This window comes from Tamandua tetradactyla, chromosome 2 (assembly GCF_023851605.1).
Source record: "Tamandua tetradactyla isolate mTamTet1 chromosome 2, mTamTet1.pri, whole genome shotgun sequence".
NCBI classification, from domain to species: Eukaryota; Metazoa; Chordata; class Mammalia; order Pilosa; family Myrmecophagidae; genus Tamandua; species Tamandua tetradactyla.
This window is the reverse complement of record NC_135328.1, coordinates 192,730,794-192,754,441: the sequence shown is the minus strand read 5'-3', so window position 1 is coordinate 192,754,441 and position 23,648 is coordinate 192,730,794. Positions and strand designations below refer to the sequence as shown.

Sequence of the window (23,648 nt, the reverse complement as noted above, 5' to 3'; positions counted from 1 at the left end):
AGGGAGAAGGGGGCAGTGCTGGCGTCCCCTGTCCTGGTCCTGGCCACAATCGCTGGAGGCTGGAGTGGGTACACCTGGGCGGGACCCAGGATGCCAGGTCCCGACTGGAACAAAAACAGAAATAACTATGTACAGCCTTGGGCAGAGCAAAGTCTATGTATTATGGAGGTCAGAGTCCCAGGCTGAGACTGCGAGAGGAGGGGGAGGGGGAAACTTTGCAAAGGAGGTGGCATTTGAAGGGGGCTTTGAGGAATGAGTAGAATTTTGAAGGGTGGGGCATGAGCAGGTATTAGCGTGAACTGCCTGAGTGAATGCAGGGAGGTTGGAAACAGCATGGGGTATTTGGGGCATGACCAGATTTTGGTGTGGCTGGAGCATGCTACCTGCAAGGGGTGGAAGCAACGGGGCAGGGACCGGATGCAGACGGGTTTGGGCTGGGCGTATGCTCAGTCTTGTGGTTTTCACATTGTGACTCAATGCCTGGAGATTCCAGGTGGAGGGAGGCCAGGTGGGCGTGTCGCTCTTATGCACCCAGGACAGCTTCCGCTTTGTCCATTTTACTTGATATTGTGGTTCTTCTTAAGGTTTTGTTTCAAAATTCATTCTCATTATAAATGAAAAATTAGAAAATTCTGGCTGGTGTGGAGGCTGATTTAGAGGCATTGGAGCTTGGTGTAGCTGTTCAGGGGTTGGAGAAAAGGGGGCACGGAGACATTTGCGGGCGGATTGGACAGGTCTCTGAGGTTAGTTGGCTGTGTGGAGAAAGCAGGGGGTCAGGGAGCTCTGAGTTCCTGCAGGTTCATGGCCCTGGACTTGGAAAAGACTGGGACTTGGGGTAAGGAGAGGTGGGAGAGGGGTGCCCCAGCAGAGGCATGCTGCCTGTCCCCTCAGGATGGTTCTGTGCCTTGCCACTGATGACTCCCACTCCCTGAGCCACCTGAGCCTCAAGTTTGGAGCATCACTGAAATCCTGCAGACACCTGCTTGAAAATGCCAAGAAGAGCCACGTGGAGGTGGTGGGTGTGAGGTGAGCCCATCCCCCCCAACCCACCCCCACTCCCACCCTGGCCCTGCCCACCCTGCCACACCCACTACCTCTTTCCTGCTAGTCAATCAATTCAGGGCCTGTCACTGGGCCTGGAATCCAACACTTGAGAGTTTCCTTTCTGTGGAAAGAAGGTTGGGAGTGTTCCCTTGTCCTAACCCCGCAGTTTCTGGAAGGTCTAGTGCTAGTATGTCCTGCACAGGGATCTGACATTATGGGAGTTTATCAGCCTGCAGGCCAAAGGTTGTGCAGCACATTTCCGTGTTCTCTTTTTTTTGCAGGGATATGGAAAAACTAAAAATAATGCCCTAACAATATAGCTTTCATTTATTCTGTACTTAGTATGTGCCAGGCACTGAGCTAAGTACTTCATATATGTTGTCTTACATTCTAGTGTGGTACAGAGTTATATTCCCATTTTATAGATGGGTAAACTGAAACACAGGTAGGTTAAGTAACATGTCAAGGTCATGCTGGTGATTTAAGAAACACACCCAAGTCTGGCTGACTCTGGGGCCCTGGTCCTCATCCTAGAAAACTCAACTCCAGGGGCAGCATGCAGAGATGGGAGGGGCACCAAATGCCAAGAGACTTTGGAAGTGACCTCCTGTCTAATCTTCACATGCCACATGGCCCTTGGCAACCTATTTAACCTATCAGGCCTCAGTAGCTACATCTGTAAAATGGGCACAATGTCCCATGTACCTCCAGAGACAACACAGGACCAGCTACGGTGCCAGGGTTGCTCCTGGATGGGGCCAGGGTTGTGGCACCCAGGGACTGGGCATGTAAGCCAAGGCTCTCCCTCCTTCCCTAGTTTTCACATTGGCAGTGGCTGTCCTGACCCTCAGGCCTACGCTCGGTCCATCGCAGATGCCCGGCTTGTGTTTGAAATGGGTGCCGAGCTGGGCCACAGGATGCACATCCTGAACCTCGGCGGCGGGTTCCCTGGCATGGAGGGGGCCAAAGTGAGATTCAAAGAGGTAACTTGGGGCCAGAAGCATCTACACTGGACTCGGTGGGAGGGGGTGGGGGCAGGGACAGTGAGGGGTAGAGTGATCATAGGGAGCCTCTCGGGAGCAGATCACAAACTTTGCATGGTGCTTTACCTGGATTAGCTCACTTATCCCCATATTACAGTTGAGCAAACTGAGGTCATAGAGGTTATGTCTGCTCCTGAGACTAAGGCGGAGCCAGGCTACACACCCAGCTCTGCCTGACTCCTACCAGGCCCTTAACATGCTCTGTGAGACATAGCTGCATAATTCCTAAGGCTTTTTGTGAACTAAGTACCCCTTATTCACTGACAAGTGGGCTGATGAGAAATCAGGCAAGAGGGCAGGGGAAGGAAAAGCCAACTTTGGCGTCCACTCCATCCATGTCCTTCCCACCTGTGAGATGAAATCAAGAAAACTGGGTCCCTTCAATTCCTGCTCCAACCACTAGTGGGCGCTTCTTCTTAAACAGGACCGCATGTCCTGTAACAAACCATGTCCAGGAATCGACCCATGGAAATGGTTGGGGATGGACAGAGAAGTAGCCTCAAAGATGAGCATTGCAGCACTTTGTAACAGAAGTCCTCTGGCCTTTCCTGGTCCATCTGACAATTGGAAATTGGTTAAATTATATTTTATTTTTTATGATGACAATATTACACAAGGGAGGTCGATGGTAGTCTATTGAATAGAACAGGTGATACAAACATATACATAGTCCCATCATGCTTATAATAAAAGAATAGTGTTTGTATAGAAAAGAATTAAAGGGGCTACTCCAAAAAGTTAACATTAATTAAATTCATCCAGATGATGGAATTGGGAGTGATTTTTATCTTCCTTTTCCTTCTCTTTATCTTCTGAATTTTCTATGATCAAAATGTGATATTTAACAAATTGGTTATTTACAAAAGAAAGATCCATATCAGGGCTTGCAGAATCTGAGCGTCCAGTGCTATAATAAGAGTGCGCCTTCCCATCGTGGGGGGCAATGAGGGGAGCAATTTATATAAGCATGAGGATCTTGACCCAGATCCACCTCTCCCCATCTCCCTGGCCAGCTGCCCTCACTTACCGGCTGGGGCCGCAGCTGCCGCCAAGTCCTTCTTTCTGAAATCGAAGCAGCCTTCAAGCAGTAGACTTGGAGCTGTAGCAAGTCTTCAGAATAAATCGTCCCCCCAACCCTCTCCCACCCAGATTGCTTCTGTGATCAACTCAGCCTTGGACCTGTATTTCCCGGAGAGCTGTGATGTGGACATCCTCGCCGAGCTGGGGCGCTACTACGTGACCTCGGCTTTCACCTTGGCAGTCAGCATCATCGCCAAGAAGGAGGTTCTTTTGGACCAGCCAGCCAGGGAGGGTAGGTGCCAGTTGGTCAGGGGACCCCTGTTCTTCCCTGCGGCTGGGGACAGTGGCTGGCTGAGCAGGTCTGGTTTTAGGCCCAGTGGCAAGGAGTGGGGGTATCTGGAGAAGGGGGCCTTGCTTTAGGGAACTTTACAATCAAGTCCTTTCACCCCAAAGACATTTACTTAGCATCTTTTTTTGCCCTGGGCATATTTATATTTTGTGAAGATTAATTGAGATCAGAACAACTTTAGGGAGACTAGGCACTTTATTAATACCATTTTATAGGTGGGGAAACTGAGCCAAAGAGAATACAAGTGAACTGTAATTCTAATTACTAGTAAGAGGTAAAGTTGGGATTTTTGACCCCATTTTTGTCTCCTCACCAAGGTACAGGCTCTTATTCACCCCACTGATTATCTTAACATAATGAAAATAATGACAACTTCCTTTTTTCTTTTTTGCATGGGCAGGCACTGGGAATCGAACCTTGGTCTCCGGCATGGCAGGCGAGAACTCTGCCTGCTGAGCCAAGTGACCTGCCCATGACAACTTATTTTTAAGTCCACTTTACAGGTGACAGAACATAGGCTTGGAGAGGTAGGCTCACTAGTCCAGGGTCACATAGCTAGTAAGGGGCAGTGCTAGGATTCAAATTCAGGCCGGGCTGACCAATGCCTCCGGGCCACACTGCCTGTGTCAGATGGTCAGAGCAGTCCTCCTGATGAGCAGGAGCCGTCAGGGACCCTCAGCTTGGGGAGCTGCAGGCAGAGAGCAAAGACGGGTCTGTGTGCACTTCCCCAGAGAAACTTTATGTGGAGGGTGGCGGGTTCCGAGTAGACTGTGCAGCGAGTGTGTGTGGGTTCAGCCTAATTCTGGCCTCCTTTAAAAGCCTGGGAGACTGTCCTGTCTAGTCCAGCCAGGAGTCACGGCCTCTCATTCCAGCTCATCTACTGCCCCATGCTGTGCCGCTGAGCGAGGGGCCTAATGTGTTGGAGCCTTGGATCTGGGTGGGCTGCTGCCATGCATTGGCGGGGCGTTGAGGGGCTCAGATTCAGGCAGGGGAGCAGGTCCTGGGCAGGGCTGCTCAGCTGGGATGATGTGTGTTCCTGATGTTCTGATGAGCCTCATGTCATCAACCGAAGGACCCGCCCTGTAGTTGTGGAAGGGGCTTCCCTTTTGCTTCAGAGACCCATCGTCCTTGCCGAGGCCACCCTCGTGCCAGCTCCTTGCTGCCTCCCCCCTGGCATCGCCGGCTGTGCTGCCCCTGACCCGTCCCCTCCCCGCAGAGGAGAACGGTTCTGTCCCCAAGACCATCGTGTACCACCTTGATGAGGGCGTGTATGGGGTCTTCAACTCGGTCCTGTTTGACAGCGCCTGCCCTACCCCCACCCTGCTGAAGGTGAGCCTGCCCCACGGGACCTCTTTTCAATTGAGGTTTTTTTTTTTGGAAAAATATATTGGTTATGTTATCTATTCTTTAAAAAGTAAAGCACATTTATGGTATAAAATAGACAACAAGGATGAAGTAGTTTATCCCATGATCCCACCACACAGACTGGGAACTTTTTGGTATATTTCCTTTCACCCACTTTTTCAAATGCCTTATACTTTTTTCCATGAAGCTGGGATCACGTTCTTCTGTCATATGATTTTTTCACTTAATACGGGATGTGGCTATTCACACGCCATTAATCTTTTGCAACATGCTTTTTGATGACTACATAGTATTTTAACCAGTGCTGGTACTGTAATTTCTCTAACTCTAATGGTGGGACGTTTGGTTTCCTGTTTTTGAGCACAGTAAGTATATCTTGACACACATCTCTGATTATCACTCTGGGGTGAATTCCTAGAAGTAAAAAGAAACAGCTTATCTTTAATGGGTTTTTCCGTATTAGCGAGGAGAACAGTGATAGAGAAAACATTCTTCTGAGCCCTTAGAACATTCTTCCTAGTCCTTGGGGCTTCCAGCAGCTCCAGTGGGCCTCTTTAAAAGGGGAAAGAAAATCAGACACACCAATGTAGCTCCATATCTCCATATAGCTTGTGCTGCTCCTCTTCCTGGAAGAAAAAAACTTTCGTTAAAGGGCCTCGCCAGCTCCTAGAACATCATGACCCTTCTTCTCTTCCCAACGTGTCTGGGCCTTCAAGACCCCTACAGATGTCAGCTTCTCATTGCAGTTTTTCCTGCCCCTCATCCATCTGCAGGCAGAAGGAGCACTCCTCCCCCCACGTCCCCATGCCAGACTCCCGTGTTCTCGTAGATCGCCTCGATGAAGTCCTCATCCCGTAGTTGCATTGTTAAAATGTTGTTATATCCACATGCCTGCATAAGCCTCCCTGATGTGCCGAGGGATGTGGTTTTCTACTCTGGTATAGTCGCACTGTCTGCATTCTGTGCTCTCCCACATCCTCCTGCCCCAGGAGGGACCAGCCAGGCTTAGGCCAGGCAAACCTGAGGCTGCAAAGCAGCCAGCAGCTGCTTCCCAGTTACTCTCCCCTTCCTGTCCCATCTTTCTGTTGAGCCCTGATCCATTCCCCATCCCCTGCACTGGTTTCTGTGATAGGCAGGACTGTGGGCCCAGCTCACTACTCTCACCATCCCCCCAGGGATCCTATTGTGGCTAATCTCTAGTTGGTAGTCCTGACCAGGATATTATCAACCCTCTTGTGATCTGTTCTGTTTCTCCTCTGGACGACGCAGAAGCGTCTTCCTTTGGGCTGTTAACCCCTTTCCTAGCTTGGCCATGTGTCTGCATACAGTCTGGTGATAGAGACAGATGTTGGATAGAAAACAACCCCACCAATTTACTTGCAACCAATTTTACTGTGAGTTGGTTACAGTTGTGCTGGGAGTGCATGTCAGAGGGACCCAGCCTGCTAGAGGGTGTCTGCACTTCTTCCCCAGTGAAGGGCCCCCTTGCCAGTGGTCATGGCAGCTTTGCACCTCTCTTCTCTCCCAGGGTCGCTGTTCTTAGACATCAGGTGTAGAAAATTGTATTAAACATCATCCGTGGTTCAAGACATACTTCTCATCTATGGACCATGCTTAGTCCTCTTTGGCTTATGTTTCTTTTCTATTTTTCAAAAATCCAGCAGATATGTACTGAATACTTTCAGTATGCAAAGTACTATCCTAAGGCCTACAGGGAATAGGAGGTGAGTAAGAATTGTCTCTGCCATGACAGAGACTGTCCTGATGGATAAAAACACTTGTTTGTATATAGGTGTGAGTGTGTGTGTATGTGTGTGTGTGTGTGAGACAGAGATTTCAACAAATTACAGAAATTACAACTGTGTCAGGAGAAAGTATAGTACATGAGCTATTAGAATTTTTTAAAGAAACATTTTAGTATATGTCTTTAAAAGATAAGGACTTAAAAAAAAAATAACCACAATATCGTTGTTTTGGTTTGCTAAGGATGCCAAAATTCAAAATATCAGAAATGGGTTGGCTTTTACAATGGGGATTTATAAGCTTACAAATTTACAGTTCTAAGCCCTTGAAAGTGTCCACGTCAAGGTATCCACAAGATGATACTGACTCTGAAGAAAGGCTGCTGACATCCGGGACTTGTCTGTCACATGAGAAGGCACGTGGCCAGTGTCTGTTGCTCCCTTGCTCTTTGGTTTCATTGCTTTCAGCTTCTAGTGCTAGTGGCCTCCTCTCTCAGCTTCCGTGGGTGTGTTCCTGTCTTGCAGCTTCTCTGGGGCTTCTCTGAACAATCTGGGCCTTTTCTGTCCAGAGGGGCTCCAGTCAGGGGATTAAGGTCCATGCTGGGGCAGGCCTTAACTGAAATAACCTTATCAAAACATCCCACCCACAACAGGTCTGCATCGATAGCAATGGATTAAAAGAACATGGCCTTTTCTGGGGGTATATAACAGCTTCAAGCCACCACAATTGTTATCAAATTTTTAAAAAATTGACAATTCTTAGTACTGCCAATCATCAAATATCCCCAACAGTCTCATGAATGATTTTCATAGTTGATTTGCTGAGATCAGGAGCCAAACAAGTCTCACTTATTGCATCTGGTTCATACGTCTCTCTCTTGACCGATCTGTTTCCCCACCCACCTTTTTTTCCTTCAATTTATGTCTTGAAGAAAGTGGGTTGTTTGTCCTGTGGCATTTTCCCCATTCTGGATTTTTCTGATGGATGAATTTCCTGGACTTCCTTTGATGTTTTTGAACGTAGTTCTCTGTACCCATATTTCTTCGAAACTAGTAGATTGAGCAATTTGAGTAGGTTTTGATTTTTTTAATAAAAATATTTCATGGGAGGTCTTATTATTTTATAGTGTCATAAGCAACCCTATCATTTACTACCTCATCCCTCTGTCTTCCCCCACCCCATGGCAAAGCAGCAGCTATCTTCAGTCAAATGTTTATCATTCTCTTGCTTTCTTTTTTTATATGGTTTTATTGCATCCAAATCTGTTCCTAATATATATATATGTTTCTATATAATTTATTTTTTACTTATAGAAATATTATTATATGTAACCTGTTTTTCTCTACATTCATATATTTTAAGATTCATCAATACTTCTTTTCTAGAGTTCATTCATTTGATTACTGTAGAACATTCTGTTGGTGAATATACCAATTATTCACCCAAGGCATTTGGATTGTTTCAAGGTTTTTGTTACTATGAATTCTGCTGCTATAAATACTCTTCTCTATGTCACTGTTACACATGAGCGGGAAGGAATGGTTGGGGCCAGGGATGTGCATATTCAGTGTCATGAGATAGTGCCAAATGGTTTCCACAGTGGTTGTATGAATTTGCAGTCCCACCAGCAGCATATCAGAGACTCTGTGAACCCACGTCCTTCCCAACACTTGGTATTGTCCAACTTCTAAAGTTTTCTCAACTGGCTGTAACCTGGTATCTCATTGTGTCTGGATTAGCATTTTCCTGGTCACTAATGCAGTTGGACATCTCTTTGTCTATTTATTGGCCATACATGTCTCCTCTTTTTCCAGGGACTACTCTTTATGTCTGAACCTCTCCACCATAGTTTGTACTCACTGCCCCTACTTTCTTGGCTCCCATTCCCTCTTTGAACCTCTCCAATCTGGTGTCTGTCCCACAAGTCCACAAAGATTCCCTAGAAAGCCACCAGCCACTTCCATGTTGGAAGGCATACTGGTGGCTCTTCTATGCTCAGTAGCAGTGTCTGCCACAGCAGGTCCATCCTCATACCCCCCATTTTCACCCTTGACTCTCTTGGCCTCTCTGACAACATCCCTGGCTTTGCTCACTCCTCTGACCATTCCCACCTCGTGTCTAGCCAGCACTTCTTCCTTCCACTGCTCATTCTCTAAATGTTGACTAGTTCAGGCCTCAGGTCTTAACTCTCTTCTCTGTTCATACTTACTTCCTAGGTGAACTCTTCCAGACTGAGGCTTTAAATATCCTCCATCTCTCTCTCTAATCATTTTCAAATTTATATCTCTATCCTGAGCTCCAAAGTCATGTATCCAACTGTCCACTTGAATTTTTTACTGGGGTCTATCATAGGCATCTCAAATTTAACACTGAATTCTTGATTTAGAACCAGAAACTGCACACCCCACCCCACCCAGTCTTCCCCTCTCAATAAATAGCACTGCCAGCTATCCATCTGTGTAAGCTAAAAAACTTCAGCTTTGTTCTTCATTCTTGCTTTCTCTTTCTTCCCGAATCCAGTCCACATGCAATTCTCATCAAGTCTTATTCCAAAATACATTTCCATCATCTAATTGTGCTTCTGCCAGCACCCTACTTTATACCACTGTCACATCCTGATTGGGCTACTGCAGTAACCACTAACCGGTCTTCTGGCCTGTTTTAGTTTCCTAGGCTGCTCAAGCAAATACCAGGAAATGGATGAGGTTTAAACAATGGTAATTTATCTGCTTATGGTTTTGAGGCTAAAAGAAAGTCCAAATCAAGTCATCATCAAGGTGATGATTTCTCCCTCGAGACTGGCATTCTGGGACTGGCTGCTGGTGATCCTTGGGCCTTAGTTTGTCACATGGCAAGGCACATGGCAGCATCTCTCATTCTCTCCCTTCTTTTCCAGTTCCAGTGATTTCGGCTTCTAGCTGCTTCCTCTGTGGCTTTCCTGCCGCCACCCCCCACCCCCGCCCTGTCTGAATTTCATTCTCTTTAAAGGACTCCAGTAACAGAATTAAGACCCATCCTAATTGAGATGGGACACACCTCAATTGAAGTAACCTCATCAAAAGTGCTATTTAAAGTGGGTTTACACCTACAGGAATGGATTACATCTAAGAATGTGTGTTTTGCTGGGGTACATACAGCTTCAGACCAGCACATGGCCTCCATTCCTGCTTTCCTACCATCCATTCCCCACCCAACAAAGTGGCGTTTTCAAAACCCAAAGATCAATGTCCCATTCATGGTGAAAACCTTCACTGACTTCCCACTGCTCCCAAAATAAAATCTAGATTCCTTTCCATGACCAGCAAGTCTCCTGCCAATCTCTCCAGCCGCATCACTGGCCACTCTCCCTTCACTCAACATACTCTAACCCCACTGGCCTCCTTTCTGTTCCTGCAATGCCTGCTTTTTCTGACTACAGGCTTTGCTTGCCATTTGCTCCACCCAGAACATTGAATTTCAGCTTAAATGTCACCTCTTCAGGGAGACCTTTCCTGACTGCCCTCTCTAACGTGGGCTCACCTTCTACCTCCAGATAAGTTTGCCACCCTGTTTATCTTCTTCATAGCATGCCATAATTTGTAATTATCTTGTCTGTTGTTTACTTGCTTATAGTCTGTTCTCCCCCACTAGCATGCAGTTTCAAGGAGGGTGCCCAACTTCTGTATTCCCAGCCACTGGTATTGTGCCTGGCACATAGTAGGTGCTTATAAATATTTGTGGAATGCATGGTGAATGAATCACCCACCATACTGTGCACTCTTTGAAGGCAGAAACTGTGCTCACATCTTTCTTCTCAATATAGGGCTTGGCACAGAGTAGTTGCTTGGTATATGTTGGAATCAAATTGATTTTAAAAAAATCATCTAAGCAACTTAAAATTTAAAGGAACTTTCAAAAATGGAAAAAAAAATTTGCAATCGTATACCCTACTGCAGCTCTGTTCATTCTCCACTAATGCCACCAGTCTTTCACCATACACAGTGTTATATAGATGCAATACTCACATACATACTCATGGTTAAAGTCATTGAGCACGTTATTGTGGCAGGTGCCGTAGTGAGCATTTTGCATTATCTTTACAATAATCCTCTAAAGTAAATACTATTATCAGGCCCATTTTACAGATGAGAAGACTGAGGCTTAGAGAGGCAAAGTAATTTGCTCCAAGCCACATAGTTAATAAGGGGTAGAGCTTATTAACTATAGATATGAGACCCTTGGAGGTAGGGTTCACATCTTATTCTCAATCTGCTGGCTTCTTTTATTTAAAAAATTAACTTTATTTGAAAATACTAATCTGTTGGTTTCTTATTCTAGTTTTGGGATATTTTTGTTGTTCTTGCATAGAAGTTTCAACACACTATCATGAGTCTTAACTAAGTGTGCTGGATAAGGCACACTGACCCTTATCAATCTTTTATGCTCTGCAGATCATACAGTATCTTTGTTTTATATAGCCCTTTTTCCTATTACAGAAATAGACAGTTGACTGGAGAAAATTTAGCACAAAACATAAGATAAAATAAGTTAGACAAACACAGGACTCAGAGATGACTATTATTAAAATTTTCTTTGATTCATTCTTTTTATTTAAAGTGTCACAATGCAGTTATTATTTTTAACTTTTTGTTAAACTTAATATATTGTGAACAGATGGCTTTCTTTAAATACTGTCATATTAGTTGGGCTTTCTATGTATCTAAAATTTCAGCTGTTCATTGAGTGGTCTAACATGACATATAATTAGAGTGCAAAGATACAATTCAGCGAATGTGTATTAGCACCTCATGTATACAAGGAGGGATCCAGAGGTGGCAGTTGCTGTGTGAGTTTTGAAAGAATCTTGGAGTGCAAAATTTAGAGCTACAAGCTCCAGACACCTCACTCCATGTGGAGGGGCCTCCCCCTTTTGCCAATCTTGAAAGATTGGGCTTTACCTGTCATTCTATTTTATTCTAGCTATTTATGTTTTATTAAAAAAATGTGAATCTGTTTAGAATAATTTCACTAGCACTTGCCAAGTGTGGAGGTGGCTAGTTCTTGTCTTAAAAATTATTAATTATTTCTAACCCCTTTTTGTTTTCTGTTTTGCCATACTGTACACTGGTTTCATTTTTTCTCCAAGTATTTCTAAGTCTTTTTTCTGTTCTTTTGATTATTTTAAAAATTTGTTCACACTATTTTGACAACAGCTTTGTGCTGTGTTTACAAAAGTGGTAGAATGACTTTTATTTTCAACAAGGTGGCAGATTAGGTACTCTGAGTAGCATTCCCACTGAAAACCAAGAAAAATGCACCCCAAGCTTTCAAGAAAGCAGGGAATCTTCAGACCCCAATTAAGTGAAAGCAGAAACCTTCATTTCACTTAGAGTAAAAGCCAATCTATCCTTATCCTACTGGCCAGAGGGGATGTAAGTTTTAAACTGTAAGCTAAATCATGTCTCTCCTCTACCTAAAACCATGCACTGGTTCCTCTCATGCTCTGAATTTAAAAACCAAAGTTCTTACAGTGGCCCCTAAGGCCCTATAGGATCTGTTCCTAATCCTGCTCTGACCTCATCCTCCACCACTCTTCTTCCCCCTTGCTCACCTCTCTGGCCACACTGGCCTCCTTGCTATCCCTTGAACTCACCCAGGCACATTGTTGTCTTAGCATTTTTCCATTGTTTTTACCTCTGCCTGGACCACTTTTTTTTCCATCTTCTCAACAGGTCCTTTCCTACATCTTGTACTCTATTTAATCCTCCAATCCATTCCTCCAGTTTTTTTTTTCTTTATTCAGTGGCACTTATTACCTTTTAGCAAACTATATAATTTACTTTTTAATTTTGTTTGCCTTCCTCCTGCTAGACTGTAAGCCCCTGAGGACTAGGAACTTTGTTTTACTCACTAATATGGTTCAAGCACATAATATAGTGAACATTCAGATATGTGTTAAATGAATTAATTAATTCAGAGAGATAACCTAACCTCGAAATTGGCGTTCTATCTGGAGGTCTATGTTGAATCCTTGTAGCATTGATCTTTAATTTTGAGAGCTGTGCGGATGCCTACTTCAAGATGGAGAACCTAATAGGACTCCCTCACCTAAAGCCAGGAACCTAAAACAGTACATCCTTGGTGTAAGGATGAAGTAGGAAAAATACCTGTCCTACAGAGAGGGACAGCAAAAAAAACTTTTCTGTTTTGACCTTGGTGTAGTGGTTGAAGAAGGGCAAAAAAAACAAACAAACAGAATTTCCAACCACAAGCCAACCTTCTCTTGGGTTTGTGACTCAAATTCATATTAACTACGTGGTGTGAAGAACCTCAAGTCAAGAATTTTATTTTATCTGGTGGTAGCAAGCACAAATTCTCTCTGGAGGAAGGAAACTTCAACCTAGGTTTCCCCCAGATAAAGTTTTGCACATGAGTTCACAGTTGAAACTTCAAAACACTACAAGTCACCATGAGGGGAAACAACAGAAGAAATAGACAGCAGAATCAGATCACAATTATTTCATGTATTTGAATTGTCAGAAGCTAAAAGTAAAAGAAAAAAATGTTTATGGTATTTAAAGAAGTATGATATTGAAAATATAACCAAAGAATAAGTGAACAGAAAAATATGTTATCAGGTTTTAAAAGGACTAAATAGGACTTCTAAAAATGAAAAATATGAAAATTGAAGTTATTGATAGGGCAAGCAGCAGATTATGATAGCTGAAGGAAAAATTAGATTATGGAAAGTTAGAGCTGAAGAAACTATACAAATGTAGCACAAAGAGAAAATAGGAAAAGTGAAAGAAGTGGTGGATAGAGTGAGAAGACATAATGTTAAATCATAGTTCCAGGAAGAGATTGTATCAGGATACAGAACGACACCTGTAATTTGAACATGGAAATTTTAAAATAAAGAATCGCTAGTTTTGAAAGCAGTTAATTACTAAAAGAGGTAAAAGCAGCTATCACCTGAGGTGCAGAGAGAGACTGAACAAGAAAGACACTTAGAAACTTAAAGGAAGGCTCCTCCCTCCAAGCCTGAGGTTCACCTTTCAGGAGAGGCTGTGGCTGTCACAGGAAATGCAGACTACCAGTGACAAAGAAGTTTCTTAGTCAGAGGGTGTCCACCACAGCTGAATCACAGGAGCAGGCTGCCACTGAGTAGAGGAGAACCTTGCTGGAAGGTGTGAGCCAAGGCTAAACTGTGAGGGCCATTGAGGTGAATGCTATTTCCCATGCTGAAAGAAGACAGGAAATCTCTTCTTCCTGATCTGTCATTTCAGTTTTTTTTCCAGCACTGTGTATTGACTCTGTCAAACACTGAGCCAGCTGGCAAAATAGAAATGTCTATAGGGTCCAGCTCCAGTAACAAAGTAGGGTAAGGAGGGATGGATTTGCAGCTGAAAGGCAAAAACTTAATGACTGGCAGAAAGCTAATGGAGAATGGGAGAAAAGAACACTTATTCTCAGATTCAAAAAATGCAACAAATTACTTAAAAATAAATCCATACCTAGACAACATATTAGTGAGGCTAAATGCCAAAAACAAAGAGAAGATCTTAAAATTAGAGAGAGAATTGAGATAGAGGAATACACATAAAGGAATGACATTAGACTAACAATTGATTTTTCTGCCATACAGTGGAAGCCAGAAGGCAGTGGAACAGTAGCTTCACTATGTCAACCTAGAATTTTATACCCAGCAAAACTGTTTTAAAAGGGTGAGTGGGAAACATAGGTAATTTCAGACAAATATTAAATGATATCTTCACTGAAGGAAATTCTAAAGGACATATTTCAGGCATAAGGAAAATGATTCCAAATTGTATGGTCTGAGTTGCAAGAAAGGATGGTAAGCTAAGATAGATAAATACATAGGAACTTTAAAGAATCATTGACTGTCAACAACACTAACAGAACAATGCTACTGACATACCTGTGGGGTTAAAAAAGCAAGTTTCAGTTATGATTAGGTTCAGCTATGAGTAACAGATCCCATATTATGTGACTTGAACAAGCTGGAGAGGTTTATTTTACTCTCAGGTAAATGCCTGAATGTAGGCAATTCAGAATTCATATAGTGGTTCATAGTTATCTGGCACTGTACAGCTACCAGTTGTCTGCTCTGCTAGGTATTGGCCTTATCCTGGTAGTACTAATTGAAGCTCCAGCCATCGCAGGAAAGAAAATGTGAAGGACATGTGCCAGTTGTCTTTTATATATATATATTTATCATAAACAACAAACATACAATTTTTAGAAAATTTCTGTAAGTGGCTATATAACACTTATCTTTCTATCCCAATGGCCACGAGATTTTAGTCTCGTGGCCACATTTGCTTGAAAGGAAAATTAGGAAATTTAGAATTTATTCCAGGTAGTCATGTGCTCAGCAAAAATTGAAGGTTGGAATTGCTAGTGAAGGCAATTAGCAGCATCTGTCACACAAAAAAGACTGAATAAGCACTTGATAACAAAATAATGTAAGGTGGGAGGTAGAGTGACCAAAGTTGATGTGCTAAGGTCTTGAATTGTTTGAGAGGAAGATAAATATATTGATAAATTTTAGTCTTTAAGGAAAGTATGTATGAAAATATAACTGTATAGAGTAATTACTAAAAGAATAGAAATAGATATAACTTCCAATGTAGAAACAGTTTTCTTGTGGCACCAACTAAAACAAATAAACCAATAAAACATAGTTTCACACACATGGAAACTTGTTTTTTGACAGGGCTTGAAAAAAAGATCATTGAGGATTGTTCAGTATATGGTACCAGGGCAATTGTTTGTCCATATTGCAAAAAAAATGAAATTGCAATGAATTGTGAGATAGTGAGAAATCCCTATCTCATACCACACATGAATACAAATTTCAGAAACGAAGTTAGGAGAATATGTGTTTGACCTTGGAACAGGGGGAAAAAATCTAAAGTACAAAAAATGTGGGCAGGCCACGGTAGCTCAGTGGCTGAGTTCTCGCCTGCCATGCCCAAGACCCGGGTTCGATTTCTGGTGCCTTCCCATGCAAAAAAAAAAAAAAATAAAGAAAGAAAGAAAAAAGTGTGAGCCAAAAAGGAAAAGATCGTCTACATTAAAGTGAAGAACTTCTGTTCATCAGAAAATACCACCTGTGAAAGTAAAGGGGCTGTTACAAACTGGGAGAAAATATTGACCCACATATACAGTTGAGCATGGATTAGTCAAGAGAATATATGAAAAATCCTTAATTCAGAAATAGAGACAAATAAGAATCTTGAGAAAATAGAGAAAAAAGCAACCAACCCCTTAGATATATGGGCGAAGTTCACCACTGAGGAAAGGCAAATAGAAAATGAAAAAATGCTGAACCTTACTGGTAATAGAGGATTAATGCAAATAATAATGCATATGAGGAAATAATGGAAATGAAAGCAAAAATCAGAGGCCATTTTATACCTGCAAAATTAGAAAAAAATGGAAAAGTCTGACAATATCAGGTATTGATGAGGCTATTGAGTAGTTGGATCTCAGTGCTAAGTGGCAGTATAAATTGATATACTTACTTTGGAAAACAAGTTGGCATTATTCAAATAAACTGAATACCCTATGTTCCAGCACAGTTTCTAGGCCACATTGTAAAGAAACTCTTGGTATGTGTGTTTGAGGAGACATAGCGGAATATTCAGAGCAGTAATCTTAATAATAAAAATCAATGGAAAAAGTTCTAATGTTAGCTGGCAAGGTAATGGCTAAATAAATTATAATGGATTCCATACAATGAATACTGAGGCATATTGTGAATTATGGCTGAGTGCATTAGTTGGATAAATCTTGGGAATGTAAGCTACAAAAATAACAAAAAAACAAATTGCAGAGATTAATACTCCCTATAGTTCCATTTATATAAATTTCAAAAGTGTGCAGAACTAAACAATGTATTGTTTGGGGATGATACACTTGAGAAAGACAAAGAAAAGCAAAAGTGTGATGAACACAAAATTCAGGATAGTGATTATTTCTGCAGGGATTAGGAAGGGGTGTGTCACTGGGGTAAGCAACAAAAAGGATTTCAAAGATATTGGTAATTTTTTGTATTTTTTAGCTGGGTGGTAGGCATATAGATATTAATTACATTATTCTTTATATCTGATATATGATATCAATGCTATTTTGTATGTATTAAATACGTAAAAAAAATTTGAGTGTCTATTGCTTTATTAATATGCTTTGATAAGCTCATGTTTTTTCTTATAGCACACTGTTTATAATGTTTGGAAAATTTCTTTGGGATTTTAATTAGTATTATTTAATCTACTTATTAAATTGGAGAAGAATTCTCTTTTTTGTTTTGCTAAGTTTTTTCATGTAGGAGAGCGTAGAGCTCATGTGTTTTATTTCTCCCATTAAGATTTTATTATTTTCTTTGAAAAAGTGTTATTGTGCCCCAAGTACATCCAAGAATTTAGTAACTTAATGCTTTCATTACTATTGTGAATGAAAACTTTCCCCCTGTGTTTTTGAGCTGTGACACTGGCTTACACACTGAAACATACTGATTTCCTCTAATAACCGCCTGCCTTTTGATTTTCCGGGTGGGCAAACATATTTATTTGCAATGTAATATTTTATTTCTTCATTTTCTCTATATTATGCCTTTTTCCCCCCTCTAATAGCTATTGCCAGCAAAGCTCATGGTATATAAAATAGGAATGATGACAGAAAGCATCCAGACTTGGAGTCGGAAGACATGAGTCCCACCCCTGGCTCTGCCATGTAACAGCTGAATAACCTTAGGCAAGTTCCTTAACTTCTACGAGCCTTGTTTCTCTGGTTTCTTCATCTGGACAATGAGGGAGCTGAACTTCAATTACTAAGGTTGCTTTTGGTTCTGAAATGTGGTCATTCTAGTGGTTTTCTTCCTTATTTAAAATAGTCTCTCTTCATTGTGGGGTTTTGTCTGTAGTTTTAATCAAGAATAGATGCTTTAGGCTTTTGAGTGCCATTTTGATGTATTGGAAAGCTAAATTTGAATCTTGGATCTTTTCATTTTCATGTTATGATGAAGCCAGTGATCAACTTTGCTCTTCCCTGCCTTCTAGTTTAGAGATGAATCAACTGATCACTGAAGATGATTCTTTGAATATGAGGGTGGATTTTCTTAGCTAAAGCTTCATTTAGTGTTTTTGCCTCTGTGTTCACGAGATTTTGACCAAAGGTTTCTGTTCTGTTTTTTTTTTCCTCCTTTTTGCATGTGGCCTTGTCTCATCCTCTTAAATGATTTTTCTACTCTTTAAGCAGTATAAGAATTATTGATTTAATCTTTAAAAGTTAGGGCATTATTTAGGGCGGTGCAATGGTGGCTCAGCAGAATTCTTGCCTGCCATGCAGGAGATCCGGGTTCGATTCCCGGTGCCTGCCCATGCAAAAAAAAGACCAAAAATGTAAGGGCATTATTTAGGGATCTAATCAGGGCCAAATGGCTTTTAAAATGTTTGACTGCCCATGGATCCACTCTCATATTGGACCTCTTGGAGGAAGGCAGCCAGATGTGGCTGCAAGGCCCCTTGTCTGGGATCACTCTTGAGTCCTGGTCCTAACTGCCTCCGGAACCGGGGCAGTTGCCTAACCCTCTCCATGCTCCCTCATCTGTAAAATGGGAATTACAGCTTGTGCCACCTCCTCCCAGACAGATGTGAAGAAGTGGCGGGCAGGCTTTGTAGACTAGGCTCCTCTACTCTCTTTCGCAGACTGGGTAGCTTGTGTTTTCACAGCTGCTTGTTCATTTCCATTCAGTCATTGGACTGAGACTTACAGGCCTCGTGCCACGTGATTTTGGAATATCTATTTTGCAGATTCCTTTTTTGTATTCTTTTTAAAATAATGGTTTTAACCAGTATAAGGGGAACTTGTGTTATTTCCTGTGACGTTTTCAAATCTTTTTTTTCATTGATTTATTTACCACTGCTCAGAAGTGAGAGAACTCTCATTATAAAGAAAAGGGTACTTTTTCTCTCTATTGTGGAAGAACATTTAAAACCTGTTTTCTCAAGAATCCTGTGGGTACGTTTATACAGCACTCCTCTTCCACAAACTTTAAAAGTTAGCTTAAGGTTTTTAAATGGTTAGAGCTAAGAGAAATAATTCAGAGCAATTGAGATTCTTTTCATTAACAAAAAGCTTGTAAACAAGAATGTTAAGTGACATGAACAAGGATTAATTAGTTTGTTTGTCTCCCCTTCCTAGAATATGAACTTAATAGCATAGGAACTTTGTTTTTGTGTGGGTGTGTGTGTTCAGTGCCAGCTCCCAGTGCATGGCCTGGCCCATAGTGGTGCTCAATAAACATCTGTATAATGAATGACTGCATGAATGTAGGGTAATTCTCATTCTTGGTTTTAATAATGGGTATGGTTTTCTTTTTTTTTTATTAGTGAGAATAATGGTTTATCAATTAACTTTTCCTCAAATATATAAATATTATTTCTGCTTATGCACTTTGTGCTTTTTCTTTCTCAATTTTACCATTCTTCCTTTTGACTGAAAGCATTTCTTTTTGTATTGGTCTTCTCCCCTGCTGCATTTTAGGTTGTTTGGATGGCTTCTATCCATTTTCTTTTATTCTCTCTTTTTCATTACCTATTTCCCATCCATTCATTGATTTTAAATATATATGTTAAAAAAGCCCCTACTATATGCCAGAATCCTAAGCATGGAGATGAGGGTGCTCCCTGCACTCGTGGAATGTACGACCTGACAGGGAAGACAGCCTGTGCAGATGCATTTCACAAATATTTGTGAATTACGGTAAAAGCATGAAGGCAGAGCTTTGGGAGAATGTAGCTTTTGGAAAGGTTCTCCTGAGGCCATTTGAGCCAGACCTAAAGCATAAACAGGAGTTGGCAGGTTTGGGGCTGAGGGAACAACAGCATGTGGGAAGGCGGGGGGCAGGGGAAGGGAAGCAGGGCTTATTTGGGGTGCCCAGAGCAGCTGGAGTAACTGGAACACAGCCAGTACAGCAGAAGGTTGAGCGAGGGGCCTTGCAGGGACACAGTGAGGATTCACTCGTGAACATCTTTCGGAATGGGGACTCTTTCTCTGGGACTTGCCCTGGCAGGATCCCTCCACTATGACAAATTGCACTGATATCTTGTTTGTTCATAAATGGTCTGGGTTACAGATTTCTTTTCTGGATTTGGAAGTCATTTAAGAAAAAATTTCTAATTTTTATGTGACTGGTATTTGTGTCTTTGGACAAATCACTTAAACGTTCAGAGCCTCAGTTTCCCTGAAATGGGAGTGATCATGTCTATCTGTGGGATCCCCTGTGACCTCTGCCAGACTGCACTGAGATTATCTGTCAGAGGGCCTGTCTTCCCACCAGACTGAGAGCCCTGAGAGAGGCTGGGGCTAACTGTCCTGTGTGCTGGCTCCTGCTCCTGGGCCTGGCACTGAAGGAGGGGATCTGGAAGGCTTTCGGAGAAGAGGCAGCTTCTGGGCTGGGCCCAAAAGACAAGCCAGATTTCAGGATGCGGATCTGAAAAGTGGCAGATCTGCCAGTGAAGACTGAAGCACAGAGATGATAATAACAATAATAGCAACAGTGTTAACTTATTGGGCCTTTGCCATGCACCAGACAATTATAAATGTTCCATATATACCAACTCATTTATCCTTTCAGTAACCTATGGTTACTATTATTATTCCCATTTTACAAATGAGCAAGTTGAGGCACAGAGAGATTAAGCATCTTGCCCAAGGGCACACAGCTAGCAAGTAGTGGAGCCTGGCCTAAGACCAGGCAGTGTGGCTTCAGAGTTTAAGAAGTAATGAATGCACAGAGGTGGGGAGGGCTTTAAATGCCAGTCTAGGAAGCTCGGTCTAGTCTTTATCCTATTGGCTGTAGCAGCCACCGGAGGCTTTAGAGGGAGGGGATGTTAAGGCTGTGGCCTGCCCAGGAAAGTTGACGGCAGCTATCCCTTTCTCCTACAGAAACCATCCATGGAGCAGCCCCTGTACAGCAGCAGCCTGTGGGGCCCGACGGTTGATGGCTGGGACTGCGTGGCTGAGGGCCTGTGGCTGCCACAACTACATGTAGGCGACTGGCTGGTCTTTGAGAACATGGGTGCCTACACCGTGGGCACGGGTTCCCTCCTCCGGGGGACCCGGGCCTGCCATGTCACCTATGCCATGTCCCGGGTGGCCTGGTAAGGGGGCCCTGCTGGGAAGTGGGGGACAGAGGGGACAGAGGGGACGAAGGGGGCAGTTCATAGTCTGTGAGACACAGAGTGCTAGTGCTGTGCTGGGTGGAGGCGGCTGCGGGAACTGCAAGCTGTCCTTTGGGCCCAGACCTGCCCCCAGCGGATGCGGGAGGAACAATGGAAGTCAGCCGGCAGGGGGGCGGGGAGAGGAAAGGGGACTACAAGCAGAAGCAAGAGAGAGCAAGCCTGGTGCCTTCAAGGAACTAAAAGAAGTGGGCTGTGACTGGAGAGGCAGGGCTAGGTTTTGGAAGGTCTTGAGGCCGAATGAGGGGCTTTGAGAACAGAGGGAAGTGGCGCAGTCCGATGTGTGTGTAGAAAGGCCACTCTGCTGTGTGTATTAGAGGCACGAGGGCGGCTGCAGGCAAACTTGACTGGCTGGGCAGCTGCTCTGTGACGTGGGAGACTTCCTTCCTTCCTGAGCCTTGGTCTAATCTCATTACAAAACAAGCATAACAGACACTGGCCAGTGTGCCTCCCCAGGCTAGCATGGGATCTAGTGAGGGAAGAGGTATGCAAAACGGAAGGAAAGTCACATTTGTTCAAACCCTTACGTCAGGTCTCATGTTAGACGTTTTATGATTATTTCCCTTTACCCCTACAAAACTCTGTGGGGGTCAGCGTGATCACAGACAGAAGGGGCCACTTGCCAAGATCACATAGCTGGTTGGTGGTGAAATGGGATTTGTCTGACTCTTCTGACTCTAGAAGGCCCTCCCTTTGGGGGCTGGTGAGAAGGTTGCGGAGGGCAGAGTCCCTTCCCCAGAGGAGGGCTGTGGAGGGCAGGGACCCCATCCAATGCCAGGGGCAATCGGGAAGGGCTATTCTTGATGGGCATACAGGAGTGAGTACGACCTGTGTCCTGAGGGGCAAGTGGGGTGCTCAAGGCTCCCTAGGGGCAATGCCACAAAACACCAGACCTGACAGAGCACAGGAGGATCAAAGTTGCATTTCATGTATCCATTCAACAGACTTTGTTTCTGCACCTTGCAGGGGCACAGTGTAGACATGCAGCAATTTTGACATCAGAGATATTTTGATAAGGTCTAAAACACAAACTTAAAAAAAAAATCACCACCCAGGCTTCTGTATCCCATCCTTGGCTATGTCATCAGGAACTCCAGATGGGTGAGGTTTCAGGGAGTCAGTTGTACTCATTACTAGGGAAAAAAAACTGTGATGTATTAAAATGGCCACGCCAAAAAATTCCCCATACCAAAAGGGCCTCGTAAAACACGCTGCTTTAGAGCCTGGTTCTGTGCTGGGTCCTGGGAATATGAGAGCATCTAAGACACCATGGAGAGCTGAGGCTGTGGGCCTGGACACACAGACACTGGCTCAGAGAATGGGCAGGTCACTGGGGAGGGAAAGTAAGCCAAGGCAGGGTGGCCTGGGCAGGTCTTAGGAAGCACCTCCTAAGTGGCTCCTGATGGCTGTGTGTGTGGGGGGGGTACTTAGCCAGGCCCAGAGGGGCAGGCCAGCCACAGAGAGGGGGAAACCTGGCCAAGATGAGCAGAGGCATGAAATAACTCAGTTCATGAAAGGAATCGCAAGTAGTTCCATCTGGCTGGAGTGGCATGTGGGGGAAGACTGGATAAAGAAGGACCTTGGAGGTTCAGATTGGACTTGATCTTGAAGGCAGAAGGGAGCCAATGAGGAGTTTTAAGAAACTGGACCAGCCATTTTTTAAAATAAGGAGACAGAGGCTCAGACACAAGGGTGCTTGGTAGGGAAAACCTCCACCTGGAAGGAAACAGCCTGACTGGGTTCTGTATTAAGATGGGAACTTCTGATTTGCTATTGAATCATATGCATCGACAAAGATGGAGGACTTCCTAAAGGCAGAGGGGCTGGACTATGTCTGGGCATGTGAGAGGAAGGAGGCGGAGATCAGCATAGAAGAGGGAGGGTCTTGTGAGAAGAAGATCCTGGCAGAGGCAAATGGCAAGCAGGACACCCATCCAGCCTCTTGACTCTGAATCCAGGGCTTTATCCCCACTACATGTTAACACCCCTACCCTATCCTGCCCCTGTCCATCCCTTCCCACTGAGTGCCCACTGTGAGTCAGCCTGCAGGGATACCAGGTAGTACACAGCTTAGATGTATTCCCTGCCTGCTGAAGTTGAGGACTATCAGAGGACCAGGTATTGAATCCTTATTGTTATGAAGGAGAAGCGCATCATGCTGTGGGACTGGGGGAAGGCCTCTGAGATTACATCCTTGAAGCTGAGACCTGGAATGTGGAGAAGGAATGAGCCACGTAAGCATCGATGAAGGATGAGCATATAAAAAGGCGCAGGATGGGATGTGTGTGAGAATGTGAAAGCTGGCCATCAGGGACTGCTCCAGGGAGGGAGGTGGGCTAGTGGGGCTCTAGCTGAAGCAGGAGAAGCAGGGGTGGGGGGACAGATCCCGCAGGGCCCGAGAGAGACGGGAAGCAGCTGGCAGAGGTTCCAGAGTGGGAATTTTCCTTTTGGAAAGATGACCTTGGCACAGTGCTGAGAATTGTCTGGAGGGGGAAGACCATGCGATCCAGCCAGAGACGGTGTTGGCAGTGGGAAAGGAGAGAAGCGGGTACATGAGAAAAATGCTGAGGAGCTGGGCTCAGCAGGCAGGGTGTGGGAACAAGCTCTTCCCCATCTGTGGCTGGAGGAGCTAATCAGATGATGGAGGTGGAACTGTTTATCCATCTGGGGACATAGGAGGAGAAAGTTTGTGGGATTTGGATGTGGTGGGGCAGGAGATGGTTTTTTTTTTTTCTCTTCATGTCTTAAACCTATGGATAGAAGCATGGGCTTTGTACTGAGAGGCTGGGTTCAATTACATTTTGCCACCTTCTAGTTTTGTGGCCCTGGAAGGTCACT

General features: G+C 43.8%; 2 protein-coding genes across 3 annotated transcripts in view; one reads left to right on the top strand and one right to left on the bottom strand.

Moving 5' to 3' along the window:
• The window catches only part of AZIN2 (antizyme inhibitor 2), a 33,178-nt gene that overhangs the window by 8,909 nt on the left and 621 nt on the right, over positions 1 to 23,648 (top strand). For both annotated transcript variants that reach the window (XM_077150417.1, XM_077150415.1), the window contains 5 exons: positions 892 to 1,026; positions 1,862 to 2,027; positions 3,237 to 3,399; positions 4,673 to 4,785; positions 20,518 to 20,732. In XM_077150417.1, coding sequence (XP_077006532.1) covers positions 892 to 1,026; positions 1,862 to 2,027; positions 3,237 to 3,399; positions 4,673 to 4,785; positions 20,518 to 20,732 — 792 coding nt within the window. The remainder of the gene's footprint in view (positions 1 to 891; positions 1,027 to 1,861; positions 2,028 to 3,236; positions 3,400 to 4,672; positions 4,786 to 20,517; positions 20,733 to 23,648) is intronic.
• Positions 5,243 to 23,648, bottom strand: part of TRIM62 (tripartite motif containing 62) — an 80,495-nt gene continuing 62,089 nt past the window's right edge. The window contains exon 10 of the mRNA XM_077150413.1: positions 5,243 to 5,447. The gene's annotated coding sequence lies outside the window, so the exon portion shown is untranslated. The remainder of the gene's footprint in view (positions 5,448 to 23,648) is intronic.